This window comes from Protomyctophum parallelum (assembly GCF_964188405.1).
Source record: "Protomyctophum parallelum genome assembly, chromosome: 23".
NCBI classification, from domain to species: domain Eukaryota; kingdom Metazoa; phylum Chordata; class Actinopteri; order Myctophiformes; family Myctophidae; genus Protomyctophum; species Protomyctophum parallelum.
The window spans coordinates 33538921-33557413 of record NC_139715.1 but is presented as its reverse complement, the minus strand read 5'-3'; the positions used below and the strand labels follow the sequence as shown (position 1 = coordinate 33557413).

The following is an 18493-nucleotide window of genomic DNA, read 5'->3' as shown; positions in this document are numbered from 1 at the left end:
ACAATTTCGTCAACGAATACAAACTAGACTAAAATGTTAGGAAGGGACTAGTGGACAAGAGATCCAGTATAAGTCATTTTACACTTGGTTGCATGCTGAAAATAGCCGATCTACAAGCTCTACAACGCGTCCCAACACGACGCGTTGTGAGCTTTTTTCAGCAAGTGTAAAAACACTCATTATGACGGCATCAAGGCCCGCCAAAATACATTTTAGTCGACTAAATCAACTGTAGATTTAGTGGACTAAAATCTTATGACATTTAGTCGACACTAATACATTCCAAATGTGACTAAAACTAAGTGAAAACTATTCATGGGACTATGACTAAAACTAAAATAGAAATTTGCTGCCAAAGACAGCACTGTTGCAGACTCAATGTCCATACAAAAACACACAAAACACAAAATACAATATACATCCAATGAAAAAACAGTCCAAATGTACATGTTAGACAGGCCTTTGTGACAGTTATAAATAAAGGCTTTTAAGCCAATGTCTTAACCCATTCTGAACGGGCACCCATTTTGGTGTCGGCATCATGTTATGCTTTAGCTGTTGAAAAATAGCAGATCTACAAGCTCATAGCGCGCCACCGAGTGGCGCGATACGAGCTTGTAGGTCTGCTATTTTTGAAAAAAAATCGAAGAACGACTGACATTTTTAGAATCTGATCTCAGGTCAGCATGGGTTCATCAGACCAGTGTGTGTCCAGTGGAAAACCTCGTATGAATCTGATCTCAGGTCAGAATGGGTTAAGGCTAGAGGAGCATCCAGTTTGACAGCTTTTGACAGGGTTCTTTATACTGACGCTGACGCTACTCACAGAACCATCCAAAGGGACACATGAATCTATGCATTAAGTTTCCGGAGAACAGCTTGAAAAGTATTGACTCTTGTCTGTGTATGTCGTCATCATCATGTCAACTGTTTTGTGTCTTAAGTACCAGGTCTTATTCCCTAACTTGAGTAAACTAAAGACCTGGAGGCGTGATCAATGCCATTTGGCTATTCTGAGTGGCCAAAGAGCATTGATCACGCCTCCAGGTCTTTAGTTTACTCAAGTTATAGGTAATAAGACCTGGTACTTAAGACACGCAAAATACAGCCCCAAGAGTGATAAAAGACTTTTGTCCTCTTTTGTTCTACAAATAAGAACAACACTCTGACTTACTGGCATTATACTTGATATCGTACTTATATCAAGTATACTTGAAGAGTCAAGACAACCCAACAGTACGTACGAGCCAGCTTAGCTCATGGAATAAAGAATAAAGTCTGGCGTGGACGCTGCGTGCGTACCGGAGACCTTGTAGAGTCCGTTGAGCAGCACGTCGAAGCGCTCCGTGCTGTGGACGTCCAACTGCGGCGAGACGTTCTTCAGAGCGGCGATGAGCAGCCTCAGGTTCCTGTGGAAGGAAGAAAAAAAGAAGAAATCGTTCCATTTAAAAGAACACATAAATACGATCAATACATACAATACATGATGAGTGAGATGAGATGAGATGATGAGATATACTTTATTGTCCCACAAGGGGAAATTTGTCTTGGGCAAAAGTGCATTAGTACATCAACGCTTTTTAAAACAGACAGACAATACACAAAAGACAATACACAGTAGCAGCAAAGTACAAGAGTATCACAAGAGAAGTGCAAATTGCAATAAGAGAAGGTAAGTAATATAAAAAAGTGCTAGAGTATTCACAGTTTATAGTACACAATCAGTGAAGTAAAGTGCAATAAATAACTGATGAAGGTCAAGAAGTCCCTTCCCTAAGAACTATGAACTATGTGGCGGTTGTTTAGTAGAACAATTGAAGTGGGAAGAAAATAAAGTTTGAAGCGGTTGCTCTTGCAACGACACGCTCTGTAGCGTCTACCAGAGGGTAACAGCTCTGTAGCGTCTACCAGAGGGTGTAACAGCTCATACTCTGAAGATAATATATGTGAAGGATCAGACAACACTCTATTTGTACAGACTGAGCACTGTTTTCTCAAAGACAGTCTGAAGAGATGGAGAATCTTTCCTACCAATTACCTTCATGGCTGTTTTTTTTCCATTTTAGCTATTCTAGATTTGAGCTGGACAGAGAGTGTCCCAAACCAAGCTGACATGCCATATCTAATAATGCTACCTAGCACTGCATCATAGAAGGTTGACATGACTCCATATCTAATAATGCTACCTAGCACTGCATCATAGAAGGTTGACATGACTCCCTTGCTCACACCAAAGAGCCTGAGCCTGCGGAGAAAGTGCAAGCGTTGTGCCAATTTGGCACACAGATAGTCCACATGGACATTCCATTTGAGATGAAAATTGAGATGAAATTGTTTGGCTGGCTGCTTCTGCAGTCATTTGTATAGGCGGTGAAAATAAATGGTGAACTCACCCCCCCTTGTGGCACACCTGTGCTACACAATTTAGAGCTTGAGAGTACTGAGTTCACCTTTACCTGTTGAGATCTGTTTGTTAACATGGAGTGGAACCATCTAATGATGAATGGATTTACATTCATGTTATTTAGCTTTTTGACAAGTAACAGAGGGCTTACAGTATCAACAGCAGAACTGAAGTCTGCAAAAAGGACACGAGCATACGCCTTTGGCTCCTCCAAGTGCTTGCTAATTAAATGGGTTATACTGACTACAGCATCCTCCGTGCTGCGCCCAGCCCTGTAAGCCAATTGTAAAGGATCCATAAAGGAAGCCACCTGAGACTTAAGTGAGTTCACGATAATTCTCTCAAAACATTTCATAACCCCACAAGTTAAAGCAATAGGTCTGTAATCTTTGTTCACAGAGGGACAAGATACTTTGGGAACAGGAATTATTAGTGACTTTTTGCTAGTTCATCCAGTGTAGCAATGGGATTTGGGTTTGTGTTCATGTTGGTTATTGTTTTCATATGATCCCATAGACCCTTAGTGTTCATGTTGGTTATTGTTTTCATATGATCCCATAGACCCTTAGTGTTCATGTTGGTTATTGTTGTCATATGATCCCATAGACCCTTAGTGTTCATGTTGGTTATTGTTTTCATATGATCCCATAGACCCTTAGTGTTCATGTTGGTTATTGTTTTCATATGATCCCATAGACCCTTAGTGTTCATGTTGGTTATTGTTTTCATATGATCCCATAGACCCTTAGTGTTCATGGTGCCGACGCTCTCCTCTAGTGCAGCTCGGTGGTTTCTTTTGGCCAGGGACAGCATCCCATTGAGCTCCCTTTTGGTGGTGGCTGAGGGGTAGAGTGGCTGGATGGAAACCGCAAGGTTGCCAGTTGGAACCCTGTGGCCTCCCCCCAGAGTTAGGCTCAATCCCAATTACCCCCTTCTCCATGGCCCTTAGCCCTTCCCCTTGCTGATGCGCGTTCACGTGAGGAGGAAGGGTTTTCTCAATTCTCTTTGGAGCGAGGGGTAGTGACAAGGGAGAGGGCTAGAATCCCCTTCAAACCAAGTGACATCGCGACGGGACTTAAAACGGAGGGAGATCACAGAGGGCTGAAAGGCGGACGAGGTAAGAAGCCTTTTTTGTCCTTTATTATGGACAAATATGATAATAACCAATATTATTTGAATGTATTAACAATCTGCATCGCCAAAAACATTGCAAACTCTAGCAAAGGTTAACGTTACCTCACGTGAACTAACGATATGCTACGGCGTTGCATTCATACAACGTTACCGATTCATTTGGCATCTGCACTTTATTCTTTTTTATTTACCGCCGGTGCCCCGGTGGAACAACTCGGATGCAAGCTAGCTTAACTAGCAGGCATCAGTCCGACCCCCCAGACCACGATATGTCAACATTCTGCAGTTTTGGAGCTCATAAAAGCCGTGAAATAGCCTACTGTACCTACATAACGCTGTCGCTGCATAACGTTGGCTACTCGCTGCAGTGATAGCTGGTAGTTGCAAAACTTACATAACTAATTAGCAATGGTGTTGTTTTTTCCCCCAGGCAAACCAGCTATGGAACAGACTGCAAGCTGCTGTACAGACTGTACTTTGGATGGAGATGAATCACGATGGCATTTTCATTGATAGAAAATGACTCTGTTCTTAATGATATTAAAAACAATGAACACAGTGACCACAGCCCCTTCTTTCTATACTGTAAATTGTTTTTCCTTTTTCTAACCCTGTATAGGATATATATCTGTACCAATTCTATACAAACTGTTAATACAAAAATCAATTAATCAGGTAGCCTACAACTGTTGAGCAGGTGTCAGAATGAGCTATTCTGAATTACATTCTGCATGGTGGGCTACCAAGATGAGACAAAATTACAATATATTTATTTCATCATAACCACAGCAATGTTATATTTACGTTCCATCTCTTCTCCCAAAATAGCTGATCTACAGCTTATGGAAAGTGGTTTCCAAAGTGGGTTATGGGGACCCCCGGGGGTACTTGAGAGTTCCAGGGGGTCCCCAGCTAAATGATAGTTTGTACACTCAGAGTTAATTAACATTGATTTTACAATATAAATTGGGGGTCCCAGAGACAGAAATGCCATCAAATGGGGGTCCATGGACTAATGCATGTCACACTGGTGGTCCGTGACACTGCTAGATTCGTAAAAATCTATGGGGTCCCTGGCATATCTCTTCAAATGGGTGTCTGCGGGCTAATTAGTGTCAATTTGGGGGTCCTTGACATGAAACAGTTTGGGGACCACTGGCCTGTAGTGAGCTTGCAGATCAGCTATTTTCTGAGAACAGGTTGTATATCAATATATTATATCACATGTCTATATCTGCAAGGGACGTTCAATATTTAGGGACGTTCCAATTCCTAGGGGGATGATTTATCCCCCTACCCCTTGACACTCATTATGTAGGGGCAAGGGGAAGGGGCAAGGGCTGAGGGGTAGGGTTAAAAAAGGAATTGGGAAAGGGCCTTAGTGTCCTTGAGCAAGACTCTGAACCCCTGATTGCTCCTGATGTGCAGGTTGGTGCCTTGCATGGTGTCCTCTGACATCGGTGTGTATATATATATTAATATATATATATATATATATATATATATATATATATATATATATATATATATATATATAATATTATATTATATATATATATATTATATTATATATATACAGTCTGTAAATGTATATATATATAAATTATATATATATATATATATATATATATATATATATATAATATATAATATATAATATATATATAATTTATATATATATACATTTACAGACTGACGCTAGATATTATATTGCCTACCATTTTAAACTTAACCCAGGTTTTTAAAACAAAACATATTAACACACTGTCAAACATTAATTACAAAAGAAAAAAAGAAAAGAAATCGGACAATATGAAAAGAAGGTTCTAAACTCTAAAGCAATGCTTAGATTTTGAAAAGTAGCAAAACATAACCTACTTTACATTATTATTATTTTGTGCATCTCCATCTCTTTTTGATCAAAATAACTAATTTTGATTTAACAAAACTGTTGGGTAAATTTAAAGGATCTAAGCAAAAGACAGACCGAACAGGACAGAAAGCAAAGAAAAAAAAGAAAAGAAGATGAGTTTCACTAAATAGAATCAGTTTCATACCTGTGTCTGTCGTAGGTCTAAATAGAATCAGTTTCATACCCGTGTCTGTCGTAGGTCTAAATAGAATCAGTTTCATATCTGTGTCTGTCGTAGGTCTAAATAGAATCAGTTTCATACCTGTGTCTGTCGTAGGTCTAAATAGAATCAGTTTCATACCTGTGTCTGTCGTAGGTCTAAATAGAATCAGTTTCATATCAGTTTCATACCCGTGTCTGTCGTAGGTCTAAATAGAATCAGTTTCATATCTGTGTCTGTCGTAGGTCTAAATAGCATCAGTTTCATATCTGTGTCTGTCGTAGGTCTAAATAGAATCAGTTTCATATCTGTGTCTGTCGTAGGTCTAAATAGAATCAGTTTCATATCTGTGTCTGTCGTAGGTCTAAATAGAATCAGTTTCATACCTGTGTCTGTCGTAGGTCTAAATAGCATCAGTTTCATACCTGTGTCTGTCGTAGGTCTAAATAGCATCAGTTTCATACCTGTGTCTGTCGTAGGTCTAAATAGAATCAGTTTCATACCTGTGTCTGTCGTAGGTCTAAATAGCATCAGTTTCATACCTGTGTCTGTCGTAGGTCTAAATAGCATCAGTTTCATATCTGTGTCTGTCGTAGGTCTAAATAGAATCAGTTTCATACCTGTGTCTGTCGTAGGTCTAAATAGCATCAGTTTCATACCTGTGTCTGTCGTAGGTCTAAATAGAATCAGTTTCATACCTGTGTCTGTCGTAGGTCTAAATAGAATCAGTTTCATATCTGTGTCTGTCGTAGGTCTAAATAGAATCAGTTTCATACCTGTGTCTGTCGTAGGTCTAAATAGAATCAGTTTCATACCTGTGTCTGTCGTAGGTCTAAATAGAATCAGTTTCATATCTGTGTCTGTCGTAGGTCTAAATAGAATCAGTTTCATACCTGTGTCTGTGGTAGTGTTTCATACCTGTGTCTGTGATAGTGTTTCATACCTGTGTCTGTGATAGTGATTCATACCTGTGTCTGTGATAGTGTTTCATACCTGTGTCTGTGGTAGTGTTTCATACCTGTGTCTGTGGTAGTGATTCATACCTGTGTCTGTGGTAGTGTTTCATACCTGTGTCTGTGATAGTGTTTCATACCTGTGTCTGTGATAGTGTCTCATACCTGTGTCTGTGGTAGTGATTCATACCTGTGTCTGTGATAGTGTTTCATACCTGTGTCTGTGATAGTGTCTCATACCTGTGTCTGTGATAGTGTTTCATACCTGTGTCTGTGATAGTGTTTCATACCTGTGTCTGTGATAGTGTCTCATACCTGTGTCTGTGATAGTGTTTCATACCTGTGTCTGTGGTAGTGATTCATACCTGTGTCTGTGATAGTGTTTCATACCTGTGTCTGTGGTAGTGTCTCATACCTGTGTCTGTGGTAGTGTCTCATACCTGTGTCTGTGATAGTGTCTCATACCTGTGTCTGTGGTAGTGTCTCATATCTGTGTCTGTGGTAGTGATTCATACCTGTGTCTGTGGTAGTGATTCATACCTGTGTCTGTGGTAGTGTTTCATACCTGTGTCTGTGGTAGTGTCTCATACCTGTGTCTGTGGTAGTGTTTCATACCTGTGTCTGTGATAGTGTCTCATACCTGTGTCTGTGATAGTGTTTCATACCTGTGTCTGTGGTAGTGATTCATACCTGTGTCTGTGATAGTGTTTCATACCTGTGTCTGTGGTAGTGTCTCATACCTGTGTCTGTGGTAGTGTCTCATACCTGTGTCTGTGATAGTGTCTCATACCTGTGTCTGTGGTAGTGTCTCATATCTGTGTCTGTGGTAGTGATTCATACCTGTGTCTGTGGTAGTGATTCATACCTGTGTCTGTGGTAGTGATTCATACCTGTGTCTGTGGTAGTGTTTCATACCTGTGTCTGTGGTAGTGTTTCATACCTGTGTCTGTGATAGTGTCTCATACCTGTGTCTGTGGTAGTGATTCATACCTGTGTCTGTGGTAGTGTCTCATACCTGTGTCTGTGATAGTGTTTCATACCTGTGTCTGTGATAGTGTTTCATACCTGTGTCTGTGATAGTGATTCATACCTGTGTCTGTGATAGTGTTTCATACCTGTGTCTGTGGTAGTGTTTCATACCTGTGTCTGTGGTAGTGTTTCATACCTGTGTCTGTGATAGTGTTTCATACCTGTGTCTGTGGTAGTGTCTCATACCTGTGTCTGTGGTAGTGTTTCATACCTGTGTCTGTGGTAGTGATTCATACCTGTGTCTGTGATAGTGTTTCATACCTGTGTCTGTGGTAGTGTCTCATACCTGTGTCTGTGGTAGTGTTTCATACCTGTGTCTGTGATAGTGTTTCATACCTGTGTCTGTGGTAGTGTTTCATACCTGTGTCTGTGGTAGTGATTCATATCTGTGTCTGTGGTAGTGATTCATACCTGTGTCTGTGGTAGTGTTTCATACCTGTGTCTGTGATAGTGTTTCATACCTGTGTCTGTGATAGTGTTTCATACATGTGTCTGTGGTAGTGTTTCATACCTGTGTCTGTGATAGTGTTTCATACCTGTGTCTGTGGTAGTGTTTCATACCTGTGTCTGTGATAGTGTTTCATACCTGTGTCTGTGATAGTGTTTCATACCTGTGTCTGTGATAGTGTTTCATACCTGTGTCTGTGGTAGTGTTTCATACCTGTGTCTGTGATAGTGTTTCATACCTGTGTCTGTGATAGTGTTTCATACCTGTGTCTGTGGTAGTGTTTCATACCTGTGTCTGTGATAGTGTCTCATACCTGTGTCTGTGATAGTGTTTCATACCTGTGTCTGTGATAGTGTTTCATACCTGTGTCTGTGGTAGTGTTTCATACCTGTGTCTGTGATAGTGTTTCATACCTGTGTCTGTGGTAGTGATTCATACCTGTGTCTGTGATAGTGATTCATACCTGTGTCTGTGATAGTGTTTCATACCTGTGTCTGTGATAGTGATTCATACCTGTGTCTGTGATAGTGTTTCATACCTGTGTCTGTGGTAGTGTCTCATACCTGTGTCTGTGATAGTGATTCATACCTGTGTCTGTGATAGTGTTTCATACCTGTGTCTGTGGTAGTGTTTCATACCTGTGTCTGTGGTAGTGTTTCATACCTGTGTCTGTGATAGTGTTTCATACCTGTGTCTGTGGTAGTGTCTCATACCTGTGTCTGTGATAGTGATTCATACCTGTGTCTGTGATAGTGTTTCATACCTGTGTCTGTGGTAGTGTTTCATACCTGTGTCTGTGGTAGTGTTTCATACCTGTGTCTGTGATAGTGTTTCATACCTGTGTCTGTGGTAGTGTCTCATACCTGTGTCTGTGGTAGTGTTTCATACCTGTGTCTGTGATAGTGTTTCATACCTGTGTCTGTGATAGTGTTTCATACCTGTGTCTGTGGTAGTGTCTCATACCTGTGTCTGTGGTAGTGTTTCATACCTGTGTCTGTGGTAGTGTTTCATACCTGTGTCTGTGATAGTGTTTCATACCTGTGTCTGTGATAGTGTTTCATACCTGTGTCTGTGGTAGTGTTTCATACCTGTGTCTGTGGTAGGTCTTCTTGGAGGTGAAGGTCAGGTTGTGTCTGTGGTAGTGTTTCATACCTGTGTCTGTGGTAGTGATTCATACCTGTGTCTGTGGTAGTGTTTCATACCTGTGTCTGTGATAGTGTTTCATACCTGTGTCTGTGATAGTGTTTCATACCTGTGTCTGTGATAGTGTTTCATACCTGTGTCTGTGATAGTGTTTCATACCTGTGTCTGTGGTAGTGTCTCATACCTGTGTCTGTGGTAGTGTTTCATACCTGTGTCTGTGATAGTGTTTCATACCTGTGTCTGTGATAGTGTTTCATACCTGTGTCTGTGATAGTGTTTCATACCTGTGTCTGTGGTAGTGTTTCATACCTGTGTCTGTGATAGTGTTTCATACCTGTGTCTGTGGTAGTGTCTCATACCTGTGTCTGTGGTAGTGTTTCATACCTGTGTCTGTGGTAGTGTTTCATACCTGTGTCTGTGGTAGTGTCTCATACCTGTGTCTGTGGTAGTGTTTCATACCTGTGTCTGTGGTAGTGTTTCATACCTGTGTCTGTGATAGTGTCTCATACCTGTGTCTGTGGTAGTGTTTCATACCTGTGTCTGTGGTAGTGTTTCATACCTGTGTCTGTGATAGTGTTTCATACCTGTGTCTGTGGTAGGTCTTCTTGGAGGTGAAGGTCAGGTTGTGTCTGTGGTAGTGTTTCATACCTGTGTCTGTGGTAGGTCTTCTTGGAGGTGAAGGTCAGGTTGTGTCTGTGGTAGTGTTTCATACCTGTGTCTGTGGTAGTGTTTCATACCTGTGTCTGTGATAGTGTTTCATACCTGTGTCTGTGATAGTGTTTCATACCTGTGTCTGTGATAGTGTTTCATACCTGTGTCTGTGGTAGTGTTTCATACCTGTGTCTGTGATAGTGTTTCATACCTGTGTCTGTGATAGTGTTTCATACCTGTGTCTGTGGTAGTGTTTCATACCTGTGTCTGTGATAGTGTCTCATACCTGTGTCTGTGATAGTGTTTCATACCTGTGTCTGTGGTAGTGTTTCATACCTGTGTCTGTGATAGTGTTTCATACCTGTGTCTGTGGTAGTGATTCATACCTGTGTCTGTGATAGTGATTCATACCTGTGTCTGTGATAGTGTTTCATACCTGTGTCTGTGATAGTGATTCATACCTGTGTCTGTGATAGTGTTTCATACCTGTGTCTGTGGTAGTGTCTCATACCTGTGTCTGTGATAGTGATTCATACCTGTGTCTGTGATAGTGTTTCATACCTGTGTCTGTGGTAGTGTTTCATACCTGTGTCTGTGGTAGTGTTTCATACCTGTGTCTGTGATAGTGTTTCATACCTGTGTCTGTGGTAGTGTCTCATACCTGTGTCTGTGATAGTGATTCATACCTGTGTCTGTGATAGTGTTTCATACCTGTGTCTGTGGTAGTGTTTCATACCTGTGTCTGTGGTAGTGTTTCATACCTGTGTCTGTGATAGTGTTTCATACCTGTGTCTGTGGTAGTGATTCATACCTGTGTCTGTGGTAGTGTCTCATACCTGTGTCTGTGGTAGTGATTCATACCTGTGTCTGTGATAGTGTTTCATACCTGTGTCTGTGATAGTGTTTCATACCTGTGTCTGTGGTAGTGTTTCATACCTGTGTCTGTGGTAGTGTTTCATACCTGTGTCTGTGGTAGTGTTTCATACCTGTGTCTGTGATAGTGTTTCATACCTGTGTCTGTGATAGTGTTTCATACCTGTGTCTGTGGTAGTGTTTCATACCTGTGTCTGTGATAGTGTTTCATACCTGTGTCTGTGATAGTGTTTCATACCTGTGTCTGTGGTAGTGTTTCATACCTGTGTCTGTGGTAGTGTTTCATACCTGTGTCTGTGATAGTGTTTCATACCTGTGTCTGTGATAGTGTTTCATACCTGTGTCTGTGGTAGTGTCTCATACCTGTGTCTGTGGTAGTGTTTCATACCTGTGTCTGTGATAGTGTTTCATACCTGTGTCTGTGATAGTGTTTCATACCTGTGTCTGTGGTAGTGTCTCATACCTGTGTCTGTGGTAGTGTTTCATACCTGTGTCTGTGGTAGTGTTTCATACCTGTGTCTGTGATAGTGTTTCATACCTGTGTCTGTGATAGTGATTCATACCTGTGTCTGTGGTAGTGTTTCATACCTGTGTCTGTGGTAGTGTTTCATACCTGTGTCTGTGGTAGGTCTTCTTGGAGGTGAAGGTCAGGTTGTGTCTGTGGTAGTGTTTCATACCTGTGTCTGTGGTAGTGTTTCATACCTGTGTCTGTGATAGTGATTCATACCTGTGTCTGTGGTAGTGTTTCATACCTGTGTCTGTGGTAGTGTTTCATACCTGTGTCTGTGGTAGGTCTTCTTGGAGGTGAAGTAGGTCAGGTTGTGTCTGTGGTAGTGTTTCATACCTGTGTCTGTCGTAGGTCTTCTTGGAGGTGAAGGTCAGGTTGTGTCTGTGGTAGTGTTTCATACCTGTGTCTGTCGTAGGTCTTCTTGGAGGTGAAAAAGGTCAGGTTGACGTTGCCGAGGTCGTGGAAGACGGTTCCTCCTCCACTCCTCCTCCTGGCCAGAGGAACCGAGGAGCTCCTCAGCGCCTCCCGGTGGAAACAAGTACATTTACTTAGTTTACTTAAACCCATTTAGACCTGGGCTCCATTCTACAAAATGTCTTCTAAATCACGAAAAACCCCATGTTTCTAATGTCAGTGGTTCTCAAACTATTTCATGTCAAGGACCCCCAAAAATATCTGCATTTGGCCGCCGACCCCCATCTGAAAATATGTTGTTACAGAAGCAAAGATTTGAGTTAAAAACGTTCACTCTGAAAGAATAAATATATTCAATGATTTGAGTTAAAAACGTTCACTCTGAAAGAATAAATATATTCAATGATTTGAGTTAAAAACGTTCACTCTGAAAGAATAAATATATTCAATGATTTGAGTTAAAAACGTTCACTCTGAAAGAATAATTATATTCAATCATTTGAGTTAAAATAGTTCACTCTGAAAGAGTAATTATATTCAATGATTTGAGTTAAAAACGTTCACTCTGAAAGAATAATTATATTCAATAATTTGAGTTAAAAACGTTCACTCTGAAAGAATAATTATATTCAATGATTTGCGCCACATTTTCACAAGCTCGGAGCGCGGCACTCAGTGCCACGCTATGAGCTTGTAGATCTGCTATTTTTCAATAGCTAAAGCACAGCATAATCCTTAAAACACCAAAAAGGGTTCCAGCCCAATTTCCAATACTTTTACATCTGGGATTCCAAATATTGTACCTTTACCCCACTACTGTTATTTGAAAACATCAGTTAGTAGTTACTTTGTACATTTGTATTATTATTAGTAAACATACATTACCCACATCAGCCCTATAAATTTTTTGCCATTTGAAAATAGACGATCTACAAGCTCACAGTGCATCGCCATGCGACGCATTGTGCGCTTGTAGACCTATTTTCAAAGGATTATTATAGATTTGATAACTTGTGAATTGGGACATTCTGCATTAGTGGGTACTCTAACCACACGGACCAGACAGTGGCCTTGTGGTCAGAGCGTCCGCCCTGAGACTGGGAGGTCGGGGGTTCGATCCCCGGCCGGGTCACATACCAAAGACGGTGTGTAAAAATGCATCAATGGGTTGGACTGGGGGTCAAATCGACGAATGGTTCCCGAGCACGGCGCACGCTGTCCAAGAGATGGGTCAAAGTTAAGAGAACCAATTTCACTGCGGCAACGTGTGTGACTAATCGTACGACTTTGACTTTGACTCTCTCAGATTTGGGGAGCTTTAGTTCCAGACTCTATGAGCAGCATTCTGAGCTTATGGAAGAGTCGTCTGGCTATCAGTGTTTCCACACCTGAGCGGACAGAAGAGGCTGTTTGTTTTACGTCATTTCAGAGTTTTTTAAGACAGCTGGTGGATGGAAAAGAAGCTCCACCTCCGCGGCAGTCAGCCGCAGGGGTGGAGCTTAATTTCCATCCACCAGCTGTCTAAAAAAAACCCGGAAAAGAAGCTGTCCGACAGCCGAAAACGTCTTCTGGTGCCGGGCCCACCACCACACAGACAGTCTCCTTACCTCAGGGGTTCTGGTGCCGGGCCCACCACCACACAGACAGTCTCCTTACCTTCAGATCGGCCTCCTGCCAGGGGTTCTGGTGCCGGCCCACCACCACACAGGGAGAGTTCCTGCACAGCAGCATCACGTGCGGGTTGCGCTCCAGGTCCATGTGGTCGTGGATCCAGTCCTCCAGGGCTAGGTTCTGGAAGACGTCGGTAGACACCGACTGGAAGACCAGGCCCGGGGACGCTGTGGTGTGGTGGTGGAGATGAAGATACAGGTTAGAAGAGTATAAGGAGGTCCTTTTGGTGTTCTAAGCATTATGTTATACTTTAGCCGTTGAAAAATAGAAGATCTGCAAGCTCATAGCGCGGCACCGAGTGCCGTTCTACGAGCTTGTAGATCTGCTATTTTTTTTAAATCATGAAAATGTGCACATTTTTTAAACATTATATTCTTTCACAGCGAACATATTTAACTCAATTTACAATTTACAATCAATTTACAATTTAGGCATTTAGCAGACACTCTTAATCCAGAGCGACTTACATTAAGCAAGAACAAAAAAAGCATGGGAATAGATCACATAAAAACATTTATCAGGAAACATGCGTAAGCTAACTCAAATCTTTTTCTTCTGGAGGGGTCCATGGAACAACATATTTTCAGATGGGGGTCAGCGGCCAATGACATATATTTTTGGGGGTACATGAAATAGAACCAATGACACTGACACAAAGTGTCATGATTTAAGAAGACATTGGGCCTCTAAATGGGTTCATGTCTTAATGCCCGACAGTGCATCAGGGTTCAAGTCCCGTTCCTCTGATGAACTTTGCTGTATGTCACTCCCCGTCTCTCTCTCTCTCTCTCCCCCCTCATTTACTCCAATATTTATTTAATAGAAAATGTGTAAACAAATCAAAAAGCATGAATTGACGCCACGTAACACTGATGACAGTCTGTGAAGCTATCTATGACTTAGCTCTGATCACTATGACAAAGTTTAATCTGCAACAGCTTTATACAATATGTAGTGGAGGGGGGGGGGGGGGCCTGCTCAATCAGCTAAGCCTAAGGGGTCCCACTCCCTGCCTCATCTCTCTCTATCTCTCAGCTAAGGGGTCCCTGCTTCATCTCTCTCTCTCTCTCTCAGCTAAGGGGTCCCTGCTTCATCTCTCTCTCTCAGCTAAGGGGTCCCTGCTTCATCTCTCTCTCTCTCAGCTAAGGGGTCCCTGCTTCATCTCTCTCTCTCAGCTAAGGGGGTCCCTGCTTCATCTCTCTCTCTCTCAGCTAAGGGGTCCCTGCTTCATCTCTCTCTCTCTCTCAGCTAAGGGGTCCCTGCTTCATCTCTCTCTCTCTCAGCTAAGGGGTCCCTGCTTCATCTCTCTCTCTCAGCTAAGGGGTCCCTGCTTCATCTCTCTCTCTCAGCTAAGGGGTCCCTGCTTCATCTCTCTCTCTCAGCTAAGGGGTCCCTGCTTCATCTCTCTCTCTCAGCTAAGGGGTCCCTGCTTCATCTCTCTCTCTCAGCTAAGGGGTCCCTGCTTCATCTCTCTCTCTCTCAGCTAAGGGGTCCCTGCTTCATCTCTCTCTCTCTCTCAGCTAAGGGGTCCCTGCTTCATCTCTCTCTCTCTCAGCTAAGGGGTCCCTGCTTCATCTCTCTCTCTCTCAGCTAAGGGGTCCCTGCTTCATCTCTCTCTCTCAGCTAAGGGGTCCCTGCTTCATCTCTCTCTCTCTCAGCTAAGGGGTCCCTGCTTCATCTCTCTCTCTCTCTCAGCTAAGGGGTCCCTGCTTCATCTCTCTCTCTCTCTCAGCTAAGGGGTCCCTGCTTCATCTCTCTATCTCAGCTAAGGGGGTCCCTGCTTCATCTCTCTCTCTCAGCTAAGGGGGTCCCTGCTTCATCTCTCTCTCTCTCTCTCTCAGCTAAGGGGGTCCCTGCTTCATCTCTCTCTATCTCAGCTAAGGGGTCCCTGCTTCATCTCTCTCTCTCTCAGCTAAGGGGTCCCTGCTTCATCTCTCTCTCTCTCTCAGCTAAGGGGTCCCTGCTTCATCTCTCTCTCTCAGCTAAGGGGTCCCTGCTTCATCTCTCTCTCTCAGCTAAGGGGTCCCTGCTTCATCTCTCTCTCTCTCTCAGCTAAGGGGTCCCTGCTTCATCTCTCTCTCTCTCAGCTAAGGGGTCCCTGCTTCATCTCTCTCTCTCAGCTAAGGGGTCCCTGCTTCATCTCTCTCTCTCAGCTAAGGGGTCCCTGCTTCATCTCTCTCTCTCTCAGCTAAGGGGTCCCTGCTTCATCTCTCTCTCTCTCTCAGCTAAGGGGTCCCTGCTTCATCTCTCTCTCTCTCAGCTAAGGGGTCCCTGCTTCATCTCTCTCTCTCAGCTAAGGGGTCCCTGCTTCATCTCTCTCAGCTAAGGGGGTCCCTGCTTCATCTCTCTCTCTCAGCTAAGGGCTCCCTGCTTCATCTCTCTCTCTCTCTCAGCTAAGGGCTCCCTGCTTCATCTCTCTCTCTCTCTCAGCTAAGGGGTCCCTGCTTCATCTCTCTCTCTCTCAGCTAAGGGGGTCCCTGCTTCATCTCTCTCTCTCAGCTAAGGGCTCCCTGCTTCATCTCTCTCTCTCTCTCAGCTAAGGGCTCCCTGCTTCATCTCTCTCTCTCTCAGCTAAGGGGTCCCTGCTTCATCTCTCTCTCTCTCTCTCAGCTAAGGGGTCCCTGCTTCATCTCTCTCTCTCTCAGCTAAGGGGTCCCTGCTTCATCTCTCTCTCTCAGCTAAGGGGTCCCTGCTTCATCTCTCTCTCTCTCAGCTAAGGGCTCCCTGCTTCATCTCTCTCTCTCTCTCAGCTAAGGGGTCCCTGCTTCATCTCTCTCAGCTAAGGGGCCCCTGCTTCATCTCTCTCTCTCAGCTAAGGGGTCCCTGCTTCATCTCTCTCTCTCAGCTAAGGGGTCCCTGCTTCATCTCTCTCTCTCTCAGCTAAGGGGTCCCTGCTTCATCTCTCTCTCTCAGCTAAGGGGTCCCTGCTTCATCTCTCTCTCTCTCAGCTAAGGGGTCCCTGCTTCATCTCTCTCTCTCTCAGCTAAGGGGTCCCTGCTTCATCTCTCTCTCTCAGCTAAGGGGTCCCTGCTTCATCTCTCTCTCTCAGCTAAGGGGTCCCTGCTTCATCTCTCTCTCTCAGCTAAGGGGTCCCTGCTTCATCTCTCTCAGCTAAGGGGTCCCTGCTTCATCTCTCTCTCTCTCTCAGCTAAGGGGTCCCTGCTTCATCTCTCTCTCTCTCAGCTAAGGGGTCCCTGCTTCATCTCTCTCTCTCAGCTAAGGGGTCCCTGCTTCATCTCTCTCAGCTAAGGGGTCCCTGCTTCATCTCTCTCTCTCTCTCAGCTAAGGGGTCCCTGCTTCATCTCTCTCTCTCTCAGCTAAGGGGTCCCTGCTTCATCTCTCTCTCTCAGCTAAGGGGTCCCTGCTTCATCTCTCTCAGCTAAGGGGTCCCTGCTTCATCTCTCTCTCTCAGCTAAGGGGTCCCTGCTTCATCTCTCTCTCTCAGCTAAGGGGTCCCTGCTTCATCTCTCTCTCTCTCTCTCTCTCTCTCTCTCTATAAAGCATTACACTTGTTTACAACAGGGTCCACCATTTTCAATTAAATCAGACTCAGTGACTAAATGAATGAATGAATAAATAAATCACGTACTGTACCTTTAAACACAGAGGAGGACGCCAAGCTCCTACGGTGGTGGAAACACACCGCCGTACGGAGAACGCTCCGCATGCTCCCTAATGACGTCATGATGATCAATGGAGCGATAGTGATCGATGGATCGATGGACTGATCAGTGATCAGCTGTTCTCATCTCGTCATGTTTTGACCTGCAGGCAGCAGGAGACACGAGAGGGAGGAGCCTCCGTGCTACGCTGGTGTTTTTCCGGGTCACGCGGTGACGTCACTGGATTTGGTGTGTGTGTGTATAAACAGTGACACCTGCTGGTGAGAGCAGGCTCTGTCTGGCTCAGAGATTGATTGATTGATTGATTGATTGAAATATTTATTAACAGTTTGTAGAATTTACAGTACATTTCAAGCACAAACTCAATACCGAGACTGTTAACTGTGAGTGGACGACCCAATTAAGCATTACACTTGTTTACAACAGGGTCCACATTGTTCAATTCATCAAAACATTTAGAGACGTACAAATAAGACACTTCTATGTAGTTAAAGAACAGAACAGGAATTCATCATATAGGAAGCAAAAAGGGAAAGGGAAAGTGTGGGTACCTTTCAAGTTGTGCTTCAATCAATCAATCAAAGTCTAATCTGACAACAATATCTAGTTGTAAAGCCAGATGTTCTGTCTCTTACTGAAGGCCTTGGGGTCTCTATAGTTTCCCTAACTCTCTTTATAACATATAGGGGTTTGACTGGATGCATGTCAGCTGGTGAGGGGTGTCACGATCATAGGTCACAATGACGATGCCAGTCCATAATATATGGGGTTTCTACATCACTAAATATCTGTCCGTCTCCATATATGGAGCTCTAGAGGTCAGCCCGGACAAATATGGAGATTGTAAATATTAGATTTGAATACGTTAGTAAGATAAGTCGAATATCTCCATGTATGGAGAGTGAATGTCCAGTTTTACAGGTATTTCAATTGTGTCTGAATGAAGACAAGTTATCCGGACATAAAAACTAATCCATGAGAGAAAGGAAAGTGACAAGACAACATACAGACAACATACAGTCCTTCAAACCTTGAGATTTTTTTTTTCTGCACGCGATCCCATAGAAATACATCAAACATCCTTAAAATACTAACAGAATAGTATTATCAAGTATTTACTACTTTACAGTATTTTCTCCATGTCTGAAACTCAACTGGAATCAACCACTAGATGGCAGTATTACACATTGAACTGACACCCACCACAGAGAACAGATAGGGTTTCCATTCATCATTGTCAACGATAATAATATCATTCATTAATTATTATTATTAATATTAATATTCATCATTGTCAACGATGATAATATCGTCGATTCAAATTTACATTTCACAAAATCATTCTGTCAATTCCAAACGAAATATCCAGGCCTTGAAAACAGTATTTATTTATTTCCAAGAGTTTCATATAGTCTGTATATCAGTGACGTGAACTGTGTAGGTTCCCATGACAGTCATGTGATCATGCAGTGTCCGATCAATGACGTGCCTTGAAGCTTGAATATTGTGTGTTTAAGGGTGTTTGGTCAGAGTGTATGGATGTATGTATTTGCATGATAGTGTGTTGTTA

At 43.0% G+C, this 18493-nt stretch overlaps 1 protein-coding gene across 1 annotated transcript in view; it reads right to left on the bottom strand.

Moving 5' to 3' along the window:
* The window catches only part of lipt1 (lipoyltransferase 1), a gene marked incomplete at its 5' end in the record, with an annotated part of 19916 nt that extends 2931 nt beyond the window's left edge, over positions 1-16985 (bottom strand). Inside the window, 4 exons of the mRNA XM_083758828.1 lie at positions 1303-1409; positions 11616-11737; positions 13286-13467; positions 16895-16985. Of these exons, the coding sequence (XP_083614954.1) occupies positions 1303-1409; positions 11616-11737; positions 13286-13467; positions 16895-16985 (502 nt within the window). The remainder of the gene's footprint in view (positions 1-1302; positions 1410-11615; positions 11738-13285; positions 13468-16894) is intronic.
* Positions 16986-18493: the final 1508 nt, after the last annotated feature.